The 18,907-nt window shown below is 32.9% G+C and overlaps 1 protein-coding gene across 1 annotated transcript in view; it reads left to right on the top strand.

Annotated features, from left to right (window-relative positions):
* MYO10 (myosin X) overlaps nucleotides 1-18,907 on the top strand; it is a 220,568-nt gene that overhangs the window by 114,117 nt on the left and 87,544 nt on the right. Inside the window, exons 5-17 of the mRNA XM_003759635.4 lie at nucleotides 581-715; nucleotides 2,197-2,321; nucleotides 2,823-2,836; nucleotides 2,972-3,056; nucleotides 4,934-5,037; nucleotides 11,719-11,848; nucleotides 12,785-12,903; nucleotides 14,120-14,266; nucleotides 14,591-14,691; nucleotides 14,805-14,871; nucleotides 15,933-16,025; nucleotides 16,854-16,922; nucleotides 17,478-17,560. Coding sequence (XP_003759683.1) covers nucleotides 581-715; nucleotides 2,197-2,321; nucleotides 2,823-2,836; nucleotides 2,972-3,056; nucleotides 4,934-5,037; nucleotides 11,719-11,848; nucleotides 12,785-12,903; nucleotides 14,120-14,266; nucleotides 14,591-14,691; nucleotides 14,805-14,871; nucleotides 15,933-16,025; nucleotides 16,854-16,922; nucleotides 17,478-17,560 — 1,272 coding nt within the window. The remainder of the gene's footprint in view (nucleotides 1-580; nucleotides 716-2,196; nucleotides 2,322-2,822; nucleotides 2,837-2,971; nucleotides 3,057-4,933; nucleotides 5,038-11,718; nucleotides 11,849-12,784; nucleotides 12,904-14,119; nucleotides 14,267-14,590; nucleotides 14,692-14,804; nucleotides 14,872-15,932; nucleotides 16,026-16,853; nucleotides 16,923-17,477; nucleotides 17,561-18,907) is intronic.

The following is an 18,907-nucleotide window of genomic DNA, read 5'->3' as shown; positions in this document are numbered from 1 at the left end:
TCAGGATTTTGTTGCAAAAAGACCTAAACTTAATAGAAAATTTGAAGTAAGACCCAAGAGAAATACAAGGTAAACCTCAAACAAGAGACTCAACAAAGACAAAATAGAAATATACCAATACAGGTAAATTTAAGATTGTCATTAGTAATTGGATAGTTGGAAAGAAAGGTTGGGATAGAGTGATGTAATTCTAAAAAGCAAAACTGTTAAGGGAAAGGTAAAAAGAGTGATTGTATTATAGAAATGAGGTTTGAGATGAAGTGACCTAGAGGAATTAGATGAAGGAGGAGGATTAGTTCTGGAACCCTACTCTCAACGGGAATAGGTTAAAGATGGTTATATAAATCTTTTAAGTTTATAAAGAAATAGGAGAGCAAGGAAATAGGACAGAGGGAGTATAAGGTGGTAACTAATTTCTTAACCATAAAAGGCAATATAAATAATGATGGGGAACTGTATTGCTAATTATAGAAATAAAGTATTTTACTACTTAACACTATTATATTGGAACAATCAACAATTTTTTAAAATGATTATTAATATAGTGCCATTATCTTGCCTTATTTATTTTGTCTTTCAGTGGGGAAAGTGGGGCAGGTAAAACCGAGAGCACTAAGCTAATCCTCAAGTTCCTGTCTGCCATCAGTCAGCACTCTTTGGAATTACCAATAAAGGAAAAGACAGCCTGTGTGGAGCAAGCTATTCTTGAAAGCAGGTATTATTTTAACTTAATTATTCTGTGCTTTTAATATATCAAAAGTGCTTTACAATTTTGAGAATTGTCTCCTAATCCCTTTTATTTTATTAGAAAAACAAGTTACTTTTGTTATAATAGCTCCTGTATGAACTACCAACACAGTTCTTTTAATATTTCAAGGAGAATAAAATGGATTAGTAAGTTAAAAATTGCAATCATTGAGCAACCAACTATATGAAGAAGTCACTGATAGATATTAACAGAAAGACAGGTTTTTATAATCCTATACCATGTGTATTAGAAGCATTTTTTCTCTTAATAATTGTGAGCTTCTGACCTGAAAAGATCTTAGCCATAACATATAGGGACTTCATCTGAAACTGTTGGCAACATTCCATATCTGCAACTCCCCTACCCTCCTTTGTTTTTTAATTTAAAATACAAATGAACAGAAATCTATTTTTCTCTTACTCCCACCATATTGGGAAGGAAAGGAGAAAAGAACAGCAAATTCCTTGTAACAGATATTCAGAGTCAGGCAAAACAAGGACACTTATTAGCTCTCTCTGTGTACATAGAAATAAAAATGCCTCATTTGATAGGCATCTAATTTCTACCTATCCTGTCTCCTTCATAGAAACTTTACAGATATCCCAAACCAGTGATATTCTTGGATTTTATTCTTCTGTACCTCTATTATTGAGCTTTACCATTATATTTTGTAGTGTATATATACATAATTATATTTTTGTATGTTTATTTTATGTTATTCTGTAATTTCTGTGAGTTCTAACAAAGTGAAAGTAGCCAACACATAAAATACTTGGATGTGTGAAAAAATAAATAATTTTTATTTAGCAGTAACAACATTGAGGCATCTTCTAGTAGCTTATACCAGAATTTTAGAGGTGATTTATACTGTCAATTTCCATTAAAAATTTACCTACTCTTGTTTTCTTCATTTGTAGGTATAGGTTCATGCTAATTGACACAGAAAGCAACTGTCCATATTGAATTGTTCATAAGTACTCAAGCCATAATGAATATCCAGTCAAATTTATTCTCATGAATACTGTTTAATTATCTTATTTCTCAAACTAAGAATATTCATTGAAAAGCAACATTGTAAGTTGTATAGAGTTCTTTCTTTGGAGGTAGATAAACAGCTTCAGATCTTGCTTCTGACACCAGCAGTGTGATCACTTCTAAGTGCCTCACATGGGTAAGACCAAATTGTAGACAGTCATCAGTATTAGTGAAGGGAGTTTCCACATGGAGAATTCCTTAATGCTGGTTTCATAGATCCACACCAAAAAAGAAAAAAAACAAATATTTGTTATGTTGTTCTAGGTTTGGCTAAAGAATAAAAGGATGTAGCACCTGTGTAGGGGTAATATTTATTCCTGGTTTCTGTAGAGATGATATTTTTGGGGGAAATGATTTTGTAGTTTTTAATGCTGTTCCTAATTGACCCTTTTTGCCACCTTTTCATTCCACAGTCCAATTATGGAAGCTTTTGGTAATGCAAAGACTGTTTACAACAACAACTCCAGTCGTTTTGGGAAGTTTATTCAGCTGAACATCTGTGAGAAGGGAAATATTCAAGGAGGAAGAATTGTAGATTGTATCCTGTTTTCTTTTTCATTTCTTCTCTATTTAACCTTGATAAGTAGGAAGGACCTGCTGCTGATACTGGATTGTCATTGTAATGGAGGGAGGAAAAGAAAGAGAGATATTATTTTCCTGGATCTATTTTAAATTCACGCTATTTTAAATTCGTGCTAATTCAAGAGTAAACAAAATTGAACTACTTAATTAGTGCACATGGTTAAGAACAAATTGTTCTTTGGAAAGCTCTGATAGCTGGTATCATTATCTTAAACTCCGTGCTCATAATTGACCATAAAAACGTAGGTGGTTGAAATCTATTGTCACATAATTTGATTTCTGACTTTCCAATACATTAAATACATTAAATCTGGATGAGCAGGTCTTATTTTAGTTTCATTTGTGTTTTGGCAAAACAAATAAAATGTCAGGGAGGCCATGTTGAAGAAGATTGTGGATAAAACTAATTTAAAATTCTTGATTTTTCCTTGACTTGGATTTCTTTTCCTAAATGAAGATTTATTAGAAAAAGTAAGTATTTTTAGTTCAGCTTGCTTTGTTGTTGGGGGTTTTTGTGGGTGTTTTTTTTTTTTTTTTTTGGAAGATTACCAATTTGTGTAAATTAACAAAGGGAAAAAATAGTGTAAATTTGATATATTTTCACAGAACCGAGTGGTGAGACAAAATCCAGGGGAGAGGAATTATCACATGTTCTATGCACTGCTGGCAGGACTAGAGAATAAAGAGAAAGGTGAGTGATAGAAACAGTAGGTACACATGTGTTGATAACCTATTTTTCATTTTTAAAAAATCAATAACCATAGAAGAACTATGGAGAAAGCTTTATGAAATATATTCATAGATTAGTAAACTACAATGTGAAATAAGTTGTTATTTGAGGATAAATGGAAAATTGAAGTGCCAAATAATGTAAAGAGAAGAAAGAAAATCTGGAATTTCCTTGGCTTTTGGCCTTTCCTTGTGTATTTAATTCAGAGGATGTTTCTGAAAAGAAAAGCACTGAAGTGGAATTTTTTTTTTGGCTTAATTCATGAATAATATGCTTTCCAACATTTACAGGAGCAAAAAAGAAACTGTCTAATTCTAATTTATTAGTATTTTCATTTGTACTGAAATACAGTGAAAGTAAGTGAGGTGGTTAAATAATTCCTTTCCCAGAAGCATACATTTTATTTGGGACACAAGGGAGGTGTGAGTATGTATAAAAGAAATGAAAATACTCATGGGGCTAGGATTGAGCTGGTTTGTTAGGGTTGTAGGCTGGGGAAAAGGTACTAATAACATCAGGGGAGATGGGAAAGACAACATGATGAAGGTAGAGCTTAAAAAGAAATGATAAGATTTTAAGAAATAGCAAGCATGTTTGGAGGGGTAACCTGCCCAGTGTCACCCAGAGGGGTGATGGGAGACCTGAAGCCAGTAGATCTCTTTCTCTTGAAGGTACTAATATTTTCCCAGTCAACCTTGATTTTTACAACCTTGATTGTTGTTATTGTCCAATTCTCCAGGACCCTATTTAGAGTTTTCTTGGCAAAGATACTGGATGGTTTGCCTTTTCTTTCCAGCTCATTTTACAGGTTTAATAACTGGTCCAGAGACACACAGCTAGTGTCTGAGTCTAGATTTGAACCAAGTTGAGTCTTTCTGACTCCAGACCTAGTATTCTAACCACTGTGCCATCTAGTTGTTCCCACAATCTCCATAACTCTAACTTCTTCTACCTGCCTTACTTCTAATCAGATACTTCCACTCTGTCTCTCCTTCAACTCTCTCTCAACTCATACCAAAGTGCCACCATTTTAATTCAAGTGTTCATTTCCTTGAATGGATTATGGCAAGAATATCCTAATTTCTTTACTGCCTTCCAGTTTCTCCCTTCTCAACTGTATCCTGCATAGACTTGCCAGAATACTGCTACTATATATCACAGGTCTGGTCTTGTAAGAAGCTCCATTGGCTCCTCCTTGCCTCTGAAATAAAATATACTGCTGTTTGAATTTTAAAGCTCTGTATGATCCATCGTCAGTTTTCATTTCCATGATTAATGCACCTTATTAACCCTCCATTATGCATTCCACAATCTACCTAAATTGGTCTGTTTTCTTTTTCCCCCATTCAGGACATTACATTTTATAACTCCACATTTTTGCTCAAGCTATACCCAATGCCTGAATTTACTTCTACCATTAAAATATCTAGCTTTCTTCAGTTTACTGAAGATCTTTCCCTCTGTTCCTTTCCTCCCCTCAGTAGTTTGCACCATTTTCCCCAGTAATTACTTGATATAGATTTGGTATTTTGGTTTCTGTATTTTTCCCTAATAAATTATAAGTTCTTTGAAGTTTCTCTCTATCCCCAGAACTTAGTGCAGTGCATGGCACATAATTGGCTTTTACTCTTATTTTTAACATCTTCCACTATCTTGATGTATAAAAATACACTTAGCCCAAATCATAGTTACTTCCATGAAGGGGGGGAAAGAAATGAGATTTACTTAGTTCTGTTTTTTAATTTCAGAAGGAAAACCTTTTGTGTTATTCCCTAAGATAATCAACTGAATAATAACAAAATGCGGGCTTAATATTTTTCTCTCTTTTTATATTGCAGAAGAATTTTATTTATCTATGCCAGAAAATTACCATTACTTGAATCAATCTGGATGTGTAGCAGATGCGACAATCAATGATAAAGAATCCTTCAAGGATGTCATTGTAAGTTACTTTCCTAAAAAGAATTAATTACTTTCTGGTACAGTGTACTGTCAGTTATCTCAGAAAAAAAACTGAAATAATAACTAATCAATGAACATTCAAAGGCAAGTATTTCCCTTTTTTTCTTTTCTTTTGCTTTAAAATTGCCTTCAAAGACTGGATAATTTTTACCTGTCATTAAAAGTAAGAACCAAAAGGGATCATGAGAGATAATGAACTGTTTTAATAATAATATTCATATTTTCATGGTTCTTTGCAATTGACAGTATGTTTTCCTCACAATCAGTTAAGTGCTACAAATATTTTCCTTTTTCCCCCCAAATAAGAAAGCTAATTTACAGAGAGGTTAAATGATTCTTGTCATAGGGTTATTAATAAGTAGTGAAGCTGAAAACTTGGATAGAAGACCAACACTTTTATTCAGCACCATATTGAAGGAGGACTTCTTGAACCTCTCTAGACAAGCACATTAATTTTTTAATTGAAGATTTCTAACTAGAAAAACCATACTTCAATTCATTTCAGTGTTTTCTGATCTTGTTTGTCCAAAAAATTATTCCTGAAATTTCTTCGTTTCCATTAATATAAAATAAGGTAGTTTGGTAGAAAGAATGGAGAGATGACCTCAGATTCGGGAAGAATAAATTCAAGTTCCACTTGTACCATATACTTGGTTGTGTGATCCTGGCCAAGTTCCTGAGACAAACTTCTTCTTTTTTTTTTTTTTTTTTAATTTAATAGCCTTTTATTTACAGAATATATATATGGGTAACTTTACAGGATTAACAATTGCCAAACCTCTTGTTCCAATTTTTCACCTCTTACTCCCCCCCCCCCACTCCCTCCCCTAGATGGCAGGATGACCAGTAGATGTTAAATATATTAAAATATAACTTAGATACACAATAAGTATACATGACCAAAACATTATTTTGCTGTACAAAAAGAATCAGACTCTGAATTATTGTACAATTAGCTTGTGAAGGAAATCAAAAATGCATGTGTGCATAAATATAGGGATTGAATTCAATGTAATGGTTTTAGTCATCTCCCAGAGTTCTTTTTCTGGGCATAGCTAGTTCAGTTCATTACTGCTCCATTAGAAATGATTTGGTTGATCTCGTTGCTGAGGATGGCCTGATCCATCAGAACTGGTCATCATCTAGTATTGTTGTTGAAGTATATAATGATCTCCTGGTCCTGCTCATTTCACTCAGCATCAGTTCGTGTAAGTCCTGAGACAAACTTCTAAAAAAACTTGCCTTGCCCACTTATTTTGGTGGAGAGAATTTTTGATCCAACAATTCCCTTTATCATTAAAATCAAATTTGCAGTCCTTATCTATACCTTTTTACTATAAGCGCAATCTTTTTTTTTTTTTTTTTCCCCCAGTCCTTCTAGGTTTATGGTCTAATGAATTCCTTTTCTAATTGGTCAGTGCAGTTTTAAACTTGAAGATTGGAAAGTCTTCAAGAATGCATTGGAAGAATGTCAGAAGACATTCAATTCTGATACATACTGTGGACAGTATTGTACACAGCAAAATATTTGCTCTGGAACAAAACTTGAATAAAACAGATTAAACTAAGAGAATTTCATTACTTTTTACTCAAGTTTTACAGCTAAGCAACTTCAATAACCTTTCCCTAATTTGATATTATCCATATTTAGCAAATCTTATCAAACATCTTTAAGCCTGATGTCCTAGTGGCAGCTAGATGGCACATGGGAATGATCTTCGACTTGAAATCAGGAAACAATTGGAATTGTGCTTCAGACATTGATTGGATGTGTGATGCTTAGACAAATCACTTTCACTTACTCTCTTTCCTTATCTGGAAAATGAGAATGATAATAATAACCTCCTCTTGGTGTTGTTGTGAAGATAAAACATTATAATATATGTGATTCAAAACCTTAAAATACTATATAAATCCTAGGTATCGTAATTGTCAACATAGTGGTTTAGTTAAGATTCTAGCACTATTCCCTATATGGTTACTAGAGAAATTACTCCAATTGTTGCCAAAATTTTAATCACTTATAATATTGTGTGCTATTTTTATATAGTAGCTTATCATTAAGAATTTGAGAAGTAGACTCAACCTTTCCCAAGTTATGGGATCAGAGTTTTAAAAGTTAAAAAAAAAAAAAAGTTAAGTTACCATATCCAACTCTCTTATTTTCCAGTTTAAGGAAATTGAGGCGCAGTGAGGTTAAGTGACTGATGTAATGTTGCACAGTATGTGGCTGAGCTGAAATTGGAACCCAGATCTTATGACTAAATACAACATTCTTCATTGTAACACTGTTTCTCCATCTCATGACATCCTCTTGTCAATTTATTGCCACTTTAATCAGAATAAAATTGAATTCAGCTGACAAATGTCCTTCAAAAATTGCATCTTAAAGAGTCTGAGTGTTAACAAATGACTTGCTTTTTCTACTGGGGTTTGGATCCTAAGCTTACTGCTCTGTCATTTCCTAGATTTTCCTAATATGGGCACAATCTTTGCCTTTGCCTTGAAATCAAGAGACCCTGGGTTTAGGTGGTTCTTCTGACCTGGCTTATCAGCAAGTCATTTAACTTAATTCATTCACTATCCCAAGAATCTCTAAAAGACAACAAATTCTTGTTTTTTTCCTAGTTAATAGTATTTTATTTTTTCCAAATATATTCAAAGATAGTTTTCAACATTCACCTTTGCAAAACCTTATGTTCCAATTTTTTTTCTCTCTCTCCCCCTACCTGCAGTTCTTCTAAAAATATTTCTATGTTCAAGAGATGATAGATTCTAAACTGGTTACCCATGACTGAATTTCTTCACTGGAAATAGAATATCAGAGGTTCCCCCTAATCTTTTATTACTTCCCCCCATTCACCATAGAAACTTATCCTATCTTGTACTTTAACATGTTTAACATGTATGACACTGCCTGCTATCTAGGGGAGGGGGTGGAGGGAAGGAAGGGAAAAGTTGGAACAGAAGTGTTTGCAAGGGTCAATGTTGAAAAATTACCCATGCATATGTTCTGTCAATAAAAAGCTATAATAATAAAAAAAAAAGAAGAAGAAACTTATCCTGTCTTCCAAGGTTTTTAAAGACTACTGGCTAGTTCTGCTACAGTGATAACTTCCTGTTCTTAAACATTCTGAAATGCATATATCATCAAGCCCTGATATATGTGATATATGATCCAGTATGTTTTAAATACTCTTTAATCATTATCTATTTTAATTTATGCCTCCTTTCATAGATAAGATCATTACCAGTCACCTTGCTTCTATCTCTTTGTAAGAGGTCATGCTTTGAGAAGAAATAAGGAAACTGGGTCTCTTTTTGGTGATTTTATATACATACATACACACACATACATATACACGTGCTAAATCACATGATCATTTTGTGCCTCAGTTTCCTTAATGATAAAATAAATGAATAGTCTTTGCCTGTTAGGTTCCTATGACTACAAATTTAAGGTCTTGTAAATGAAAGGGTGAGGTTGCTATGTTAGTTACATCAAGAAATAGAATTTTCACAAATTTGCTTTACTTCCCTTGAATCAAAAAACACTGTTTTATTCTAAAGGTCAAGGAGGGACTACTAATCCTTACATATGAGTCTCTGTCTGCCACATTGATTTCGATAACATTACATTTTTAAACTATGTTTTATTGTATTTATTTTTTGAAATACTTTCAAATTACATTTTAATCAAGTTCTGACCATGCATTTGGCAATGTTGTAGGTGCTGCTATATTTTTGACACCTGATCTAAAAGACAGGTTATTGTATAAATACAGTGCCATCTTAATTTCAACCCATTCTTTTCCTTTTCCTTTAATCCAAAGTAACCAATTTTCTCTGTGACCACTAGGGAGCATGTTAGAGCAAGAAAAGCACTGTCTTGATAGTTCCAGATTTCAGTGGAATCATAAATAACTTAGTTTTAGTTGACAAAAGGAGTCTAAAATAGTGAATAACATGATGTGCTCTTATAGACTATGATTTATCTATCATTGTCTATTTAGGCCCTTGACATTTTGGTTTTTTTCATTTAAGTAATTTAGTTCTCAAAATCTTGATCAAATTAAAAAAAAATTATCATCTATTTGAAGTAAAAATATTAGTAGCTAAAAATAGTTAATACATAACATATAAAACTTATTTTTAAAAATTCATCAAGATTCTATTTTTAGTCATTTTTGTTACTCCCTCTCAAAACCCTTTCTCAAAAATTTGAGAGTACAAGAAAAATAAAATTCATTACAAACTTGTCAAGCAAAACATTTCCACATTGTTCATGTCCAGAAAAATATTTTGCTGCAGTTAGCTTTCTTAATCTTTCACGTCTCTATCAGGAGGTAGATACGTTTTATCATAGGTTCTCTAGAATAGTGGTTGGATTTTAAACTGATAAAAGTTCAGTATAATGTTAGTTCCATTTATTCCATAATTCCTCAAATTCTCATCGTTTATCACCTCAGGAGGAACTATAAATATAAATAGTTTGTTTGGCTTAGGATGAGTCCTTTCCAAAACTTACTCTCCTTGCAGTTTTATGACCTGTGTTTGGGTCTGTGCAAGAGTAGATGCCTACAGGACTCATGTCAGTCAGCTAGAAAGCTTTGGTAGTTCAAAATGGGAGAATTTTAGCCTCTCTTTTACTCTGAGATTCTTGCTTTGTTTATTCCTCTGCAAGCAGGCTCAGATGCTTTAAGTGAGATTTGGGTCTGAGCCACACAGCTGCCCCTGCTGCCTGCTGAACCTTCTCCTTTCTTGGTACACTGCCCAGGGCCACCTACCTGGGAACACAGGTCCTCTTCTCAGTCTGCCCCTAATCTGTGATCCAGAACTAGGTAGGGGAACAAAGCGTCCAGCTTGCACCTGTCTCCATCTCAGTGCCCCAGTATGGGTTAGGAGTTGGCCCTTCTCTGGGTGCTTACAGAAGCCTGCCCTGTGTGTCTACACACTTGTCAGCTGAGCCGGACAAATGATTTACTGTTATTCCTTTTAGATTTCCCCATTAGGATTCAGTCTGCTGCATTTTCTAGCTCTCTTTAGAGGAGTTTTGAAGTGGAGCATACTTATATAGGTTCCGTCTACTCTCTTCACCATCCTGGTTCTGACCATGTTTTCTAATCATATAATAATACTTTGTGAAACCCTTTTACAATAAATTAGTAAATCTGATTTTTTTAAAAGTTATTTTAAAAAAGAATCAAATGTATGTATTAAAACAAAAACCATTTTTCTTTGAACATTTCACATATAAAGAATTGATATGAACATATGAACACTTAAGCCTATTTCAACAGGATATTGCGCAGAAGTAGATACTAAATAAATGTTTGATTGAATATATGAATTCATTGTAGTTCATAATATTAATTGAAATTAGATTATAGAAATTACTTGCCTTGTGTAATAACTGTGTACTCCCTGAAGACTGTGTGCCTATTTGTTTTTAATGGAACATAATTACTAATTTTTTAAAATGTCAGTTTACAAAAATGTCTTTCAGCTCTGTTTATTTTCCTATGTCAACATCCTAAAATATGACGTTACAATTAAGAATCCTACTTTTTTCATTTGTATTTGTTTGCTCATACATTTTGAATTCTGCTATCTTCATCATTGACTTAAATTCATATCAACAGAACATTTTAGTTTTTCAGACCAATTTAAATTTTATAGTCATTTTTAAAATACTGCTAACTCGTTAAAATATAAAACCATTTATGCACAAAAAATTTATTTTGTAATATTGGCATACTCTGCCTAAATTAGACTATTAAAAATATTTTGATTTTTCAGTATTTTGATCTCCCACAAATGCTTTTTCTTTTCCCCCTGAACATTGGGCATATTTGTCTCTTTTCAGCACCCATATATGATGAGAATAGCACTTTATTAAATAATTTCTTACATTTTAGTGTCTAGTATCTAGAACTATAGTGTGTAGAAAAATAGAACCAAGACAGTAGTTTATATTTTATTTGTATTTGCTGTATTATAAAGGAATTTTCTTTTACTGATAGTGGCTTTTTAAATTTCTTTCTCAAAGAGCAAAATTCTGGAGACTGATAATTTTTCTAATCCACCTGCTTTCTGTTTAGTACCCTGAGAAAAGCTACTAAACGTTCTTACTGAAACATGTTAATGGAATTCTCTATGCCTGAATTTGTTTGATCTTCATGTTATATAATGAAAATAGCATTTATGCTTTTGTACTTTGGAAAAGACCAAAAATAAAAAAGATTGTTGATTTGTATGTTTTTTTTTTTTTTTTTTTAACTAATCTGCCTTTCCACCCTGAGTTATAGTAACTTAACACAGGTCTCAGAAATTAAGAAAAAAAATTTAAATAACATGGCTTTATATCACTTTGTTTTCTGGCCATTATATAACCTTCTCTTCCTCTCCCTCTCTCCCCCCCTCTTTCCCTCTTCATCTTTGTCTCCCTCCCTCCCTCCCTCCTTCTTCTGATCTGCCCTTTTTTTGGGTACCTGTGATTTGTGACCTATGAATGTATTGCTTCCGGGCAATAAGAGAAGTCAGTCTTTTTACTTTGATATATAGATCTTAATGCATATCATTAGATTATGACAGTTTTGCTAATTCTTCAGTTTAATGAGGTGGGCAGGTATTACAAGCATTTTTTTTTTTTTCCTTCTAGACTGCAATGGAAGTAATGCAATTCAGCAAAGAAGAAGTTCGGGAAATTCTTAGGCTTCTTGCTGGTATTCTACATCTTGGAAACATAGAATTCATCACTGCTGGTGGAGCACAAGTTTCTTTCAAAACGGGTAAGGTTCTTTTTTTTTTTTTAACTGCCAAGAAACATATTTCCATATATAGAGTTTGGATCCTGAAAATATTGCTGAATTTGTAAATAGAAAGATCAGGAATAAGACTATCTGGTCTTTAAAGCCAATTCTACTCTATTATTAGTCAAATAATTATTTAACCTTTCTACATATCAATTTTTTTGATTTGTAAAATATATATTTAGGAAGGAGATTAAAGAATCTTCATTTCCTGGAAGGGGGGAGGAAGAGAATAGAGGTTACTTTCAACTTAAATATATGAAGCCCTAATAAATAGCCTTTAGCATAAGCATTTCTGTTTAATTATAGGAATGGATTTTTTAGGGGACAGTTAGTAACTTATGTAATAATTGGCATGAGTTATGGAGGGGCTTCTATAATCCATCAATCCAATTCTACAGTTAAAAAAATAATTTAAGACAATCAACTGTCTTTTCAATAAGATTTAAACATTCTCTGTTGTTTATCCAACCATTATCTTTCCATACTAGCCTTCTATAATAAAAGTAAATGTAAAAGTTGACATTTTGAGTGTCATCTTTTAGAACTGATTTGGCTAGATTTTGAATCATTAAAATTTGGATTTGGATTTGAAGCAAGGCTCTTCTACTCACTCCTTATCTCTAACAGGCTACTATGATCCTAAGTGGTCTTACCTGATAGAATTATAATTCTAACTCAGAAAGAGAAGTTTGATTTTTTTTCAAGTATTCCATTCACCCAGTACAATTGCTTACATCAATATGAATACTTACTTGTTTCATTATTTTGTGATTTCTAAGGAAAATTATTTCAGGAGTATTACATAAGGACATGTCAGTATAGATTCAAATCGCATCACAAAGATGTTGTTTTTTGTACAAACATAATCCACGTTTTGTTTATCTTTTATTTGTTTTTTTCTTTTTTTGTCAGCTCTTGGTAGGTCTGCAGAATTACTAGGATTGGACTCAACACAGCTAACTGATGCCTTGACACAGAGATCAATGATACTCCGAGGAGAAGAGATCTTAACACCTCTCAACATACAACAAGTAATTCATAGCAAAAGCTATTGAGTTTTTCCTTGGTTAATTTATGAAATAAAAGGAAGGTTGTGGAGGCTTTAGAAAAGATAAATCAAACCATTTGAGAATAGGGTACTATAATGGAAGAAGAAGGGAATATGAGGGCACTAGGCGACATGGTATAAGAATATCAGGAATTGGAAAGATATGAAATACTAACTCTTTGTGCCCTTTCAAAATTTTCCCTAGAACTGCGAGTCAAAGAAAAAAATAGTTTCTTACATTTTCTTTTCTCCTTTACCCACATGGCTTTATTGTAATACCCACGCTAATCTAGGCATTTGGAGGACTGACTTGAGAACCTAAAATCAGGTATAATAATTTCCAATGTACCAATTTACACTTGGTACAATGTACCAAGTTACACACTTTTGAAACATAATCCACTGGAAAATTTGAGAATGGATCTGATGAGACTGATATAGGTACTAAATAATGAGAATGAAGGGAGCAATTGAGACCAGATGTTGGGGTTTGACACCAAATGTTACGGTTCAGTCATGTGATGAATTCATAGTGGCCTTTGTCTTTGCAAAAGGTAGATTTAATTAAGAGAAGAGGTTATAGATAAAATGAAGAGGTAAAATAGACATCAGTAGTGGTAAATATGAAAATAGATTTGGGAGAACATATAGAAAGTGGTTTTAAGAATTAACAAAGGAAAACAGTTCACTGTTGGAACTCACAATTAACCAGGAGAATGAGAATATACTTTTTCTTGTGGGAGGCCTAAGATAGAGATATTCCATTGAATGACAGCCCAAATCCATAGAGGAGTTTACACCCTAATAAAATTACTAGTTAGCTATAAGCAGGAAAAAGACACTAAAATACATGAAGAAAACAGCACTTGACAGAATGTCCAAAAGGGAGTCGGCAAAGATGGTGTAGACCTTGGACAGATTTTTAGGAGAAACTTAACCTCATATCTTGATTTTCTGATTGAATACTGTAAGGTGGGGTTACCCAAGACCTCCATAGGGGTTCAGCATGTAAGTTGAGCTGATCTTCATCAGTACCCTTCTCCTCAAGGAGTAATCTATCAATTTCTTTGTGAATTCTACCTAATGACCCCGGACCTTATCAGATTTATTGATTTGGTTAGAGAGGGGTAGATTCTTGCCTGTGAAAATAAAATAAAATAAAAACAAAGAGTGCTTAATGTGTCTGATCTTTCCCACAGGCAGCAGATAGCAGGGATTCCATGGCCATGGCACTTTATTCCCAATGTTTTGCTTGGATTATTAAGAAAATTAATAGTAGAATCAAAGGCAAAGATGACTTCAAGTCGATTGGAATTCTAGACATATTTGGATTTGAAAACTTTGAGGTATGTATGCGTATTTGATTTTTTTATTTTTTTTTGGAGGCAATCAGGATTAAATGACTTGCCCAGGATCAAGAAGCGATTAAGTGTCTGAGGTCACATTTGAACTACTCCTGATTTCAGGGCTGGTGCTCTATTCACTGCACCACCTAGCTGCCCCTTGATAATTCTTTGATATTTAAGGCTATTATGCAGTTCCTTATATTGGAAGCTCTGATTGGATTTCTGAAACTCAATGAATTTTTGGTTCTTTCTCTGATTAACTTGCATTTTATGAATGGGAAATGTGAAGATAGTTATTGTTCAATATGTCTTCTTTCCTCTCAGGTTAACCATTTTGAGCAGTTCAGTATAAACTATGCAAATGAAAAGCTTCAGGAGTATTTCAATAAACATATTTTTTCTTTGGAACAACTGGAATATAGCAGGTAATAATAGGTTCAAAATACCATTTCCAAAATGACTAAAGAAAAATTGAGAATTTTAATTCAATTTAAAATTATATGTGAAATTTAAATGTTACCTTCTGCTTTTATTATAGAGAGGGGCTAGTGTGGGAAGATATTGACTGGATAGACAATGGAGAATGTCTGGATCTGATTGAAAAGGTAATCCATTGTTGAATAAGTTATGACCCCAGCTTGCTCAGCTGTGTTAATTTGTGCTTATGGAAACAAGTACCTTGTACTAACCTGTACTTTAAAGGTGTAAAAGAGACCAAAATAGTCTATTGTATTCTAATTAGAGTTGCTTTCCAGCTTTGACAGTTCTGTGATTCTGTGATCATAGTAGCATTTCTTACTTTGCACTTTAATTTTAATTTTAGCAGAATCTAAGTTCTGGTATAAATGCAAATATATACGTAAAAACATTTATATATGTAAATGTGCACATGCATGTTTGACATATATGCAAACATGTAGGATGTAATGTGTATTTTTTGAACCACATTGTTTATGCTTTTCTAAAATTATAGATTTTATATATTATATATATTATATAATCTATAGATTATATATATAGATTATATATATAAGATTATAACTTGGTAATCAAAATATTAAAAAGTTCCAAAATTCTATTTATTGGAAATAGATGCATATCATTTTATGGAACTGAAGAATCTACTGAAGGATTGGGGTTTAGAGGTGGTAGTGCGTTATGGCTTATTCAGAGGTCCAAACTATCTGTGACTTAAAGAAAAATCTTAAGGATGTCTGAGGTACTTAGAAATTAAAGTAATTTGTCCAGTCTCAGAGGAAGTATTTAAGCCAAATTCTTCCTGTCTCCATGACCATGTGATCCCTCCTTTTTCATTTATTTTTTAAAAAACTCTTTGTGACCCCATTTGGGATTTTCTTGGCAAAAATACTAGAGTTATATACCATTTCCTTTTCCATCTCTTTTTTTTTTTTTACATCTGAGGATTACAGAATTTAGTGATGTGTTCACACAGTGAATTTTTGAGGCCAGACTTCAGAAATATGAAACTCAGAAATATGAAATTTTTCTTTATAATATGGGGTTAAAAGAAACACTTTTTTTCTCATTCTTAGAATAACTATTTTATGTGCCGTATGGGGGCAAGAGAAGCAATTTAATTAAATGTTTCATAAGAAAACTTTTTATATTTTAAAAATACTCTTTTTTTTTTCCTTCCCTCTTGCAGAAACTTGGACTACTAGCCCTTATCAATGAAGAAAGTCATTTTCCTCAGGCAACAGATACTACCTTACTGGAGAAGTTACACTCTCAGCATGCTGTATGTCAAAGATCATTCCAGATTCTTCTATCTGAAATAACAAAACTTTGGATTAAGTGTACACCTAATATTTGAAAACATGAATTATTTCTTTAGTGCCCACCAGGATATTTGCTTTCCAAACTATAAATATAACTATTCACTAGAATAGATACTTTAAGCTGAGTTAACTAAATAGTTAATGATTAATATGAAAATCATAAATCCTTCAGTCAATACCTCATGCTGATTAAAGCAATATACTTTGCCAGAGGAGGAGATCATCCAGAGTATAAAAGATTATTGATTCGTCAAGCTCAGCACACAGCCTTCTTGCTGGACCTTAGATCTGGGAAACAGGGTGTATCCAATATTTTGACACTAATCTTGTAAACTTTAATACATCTATCAAGTTATGTAATTGTTTAGATAGTATCCAGAATTTTGATGTCATATCCCATTTTGGCATTTTGTTCTCTGTATTTTATTCTTTTTCTTCATGGGCCTTTGTAAGTCCCAACTCCATCCCTTTACTCAAACTGTACTTTTGTATCTGGGCTGCTTCCCTCTGCATCTTGTACTGTTACATTTCTAGAAAAGGAAGCCTTTCCTATTTTCCCTAATAGAGAAATCTCCTCAAACTTTCTTTGCACTCTTCTTAAGTATGTTTTGTAGCTGCTCACTGACACTAAGACAAGACTAACACAAGACACTAAGCCCTATTAAGTCAGAGACCAAGATTTATCTAAACTTTATATTTCCTCCATTATATTTTATGGTGCTTTTTGTAGAGTGAACACTAAAATGTTTGTTGAGTTATTCATTTTTTTCCTTTTTCTTTTAATTTAGCATAACCACTTTTATGTGAAGCCAAGAGTTGCTGTTAATAATTTTGGAGTAAAACACTATGCTGGAGAGGTAATATATTTTTAGAATTTCTTCTTCAGTGTTTCAAAAGAACCATAGTTTAGTCAGTGTGGACACTTTTTCCATTAATATAGATCACAGCTTCTCCATGTTTTTATAGACATAATTGAGCTGAGGGCCTAAAAGGAATTGATCACTTAGTAGGGAACCTCTCCGAACTAGGCTAAAGTGAAGTTGATAGAAAATGGATTGTCACAGGACCTCTTCTTAGAGCCTTGTCAGCTTTATAAGATCTGCCAGTACTGGCATAGAATTTTTGAGAATCCGAGTTCACCTCCATTATAGCACATCATAAAAGTAGGTTTTAATGGAAGATTTTTAAACCTCCCTTGTGAAAGGAATTTTGCAATACCTTTTAAAGAAATATTTGTTTTCTCCATAGGAAGATAAATTCATTGAACTGTTCTGTTTTTGCTATTAAGTTTATAAAATTTGGTTAATTTTAATCTTTCTTTCTCTCTACTCTCTCTCTTTCCCCTAACCTTCTTTCTCCCTCTACCCCTTACCCCAAATTCTGTTGCCCTTTTTTTGGGGGTGGTTTAACAGGTGCAATATGATGTTAGGGGAATTTTGGAGAAGAACAGAGATACATTCAGAGATGATCTTCTCAACTTGCTAAGGGAAAGCCGGTATGTAACATTACTCATGGAAAAGTAATTGACCAACAAATGCCAGATATGACTTGAATTCTGAGTTATACTATGTATATAATAAAATATTAATGTTCTTCCAGAATCTTTTATAATAGCCTGTACTATACATAGGCCATATCTTTATTAACCAGTTAACATAAATATATTAGTGCTGGTAGCTTAAGTCATTGAATTCTCTTTCCTATTTCCTATTATCAACAGTGATTAGGAAATTCTTAGGAACGGATTTGGAACCAAATTTATTTCATTTCACTTAAAAAGATTGCTTTGTCATGCCTGCAACTACTAAAGAGTTAAAGGACCTTGAAAATGCACTAACCAGTGATTTAAATATTAGTATTTAATATTACCCAAGGCAATACACTGGATAATACACTGGGTCTGGATTCACAAAAACCTGCATTTGAATCCATCCTTAGACACTTAACTGTCATCCCGGGCAAAAAATTTAACCCTGTTTGCTTCAGTTTCCTCATCTATAAAATTAGCTAGAGAAGGAAATGGCAAACTGCTCTATTATCCTTGCCAAGAAAACCCCAAATGGGGTCAGGACAGGTGGGACATGACTGAAATGACTAAACAAACAGCAAATTTAATGTTACTAACTTTGGATTTCTTAAAATCCTAAAATTCTACCTTTAATCTCTTATACTACACTAATTTATAATAATTTAAATATTTAATAATTTAAAATATTACATTGTAGGGCTATGATGCAAAGATTCTAAAACATGCAATAAGCATAGGAAAGGCTGGGAAATACATTCATTCTAGGGACAAAGTTAAAAGTTTTGTTTGTGTATGAGTTAGTTCTCATTTGATAGCTCAATGTCCAGCTCTGTCTTTGAAAGACTTAGCTCTATGGTGTGACTATCCCACTATAATATTTTCATAGCCTATAGATCTGACATTTTATTTTTAGTATGTAAATTATTTGATGTGGAATTCATAATTTCTTTTCCTCATTATTCTTCATTATTCTTTTTTATTTTGTTTATGAACAAAATGTATTATGAGAGAAAAGTATTGAATGGTTACTTGATTTTAATAATTGAAAAGCTCAAGTTATAAACAATGGTTTAGTTTAAAAAGTTATGTTAGGCAGTCTAATATATTTTGATGGGTTTGTTCAGACGATTTAATTGTGTAAAAAAACTCTTTCTTTGCAAAGATTACTGGAGTGGATTGCCATTTCCTTCTACAGTTCATCTTACATATGAGGAACTGAGACAGTATTAAGTGACTTGCTAGTGTATGTAACATAGCTAGTATATATCTGAGGCTCAATTTGAACTCAGAAAGATGAGTCATCCTGATTCCCTG

Source organism: Sarcophilus harrisii, chromosome 1 (genome assembly GCF_902635505.1).
Source record: "Sarcophilus harrisii chromosome 1, mSarHar1.11, whole genome shotgun sequence".
NCBI lineage: Eukaryota > Metazoa > Chordata > Mammalia > Dasyuromorphia > Dasyuridae > Sarcophilus > Sarcophilus harrisii.
Note: the sequence above shows the minus strand (reverse complement) of the source record. Positions and strands in the feature narration are given on the sequence as shown.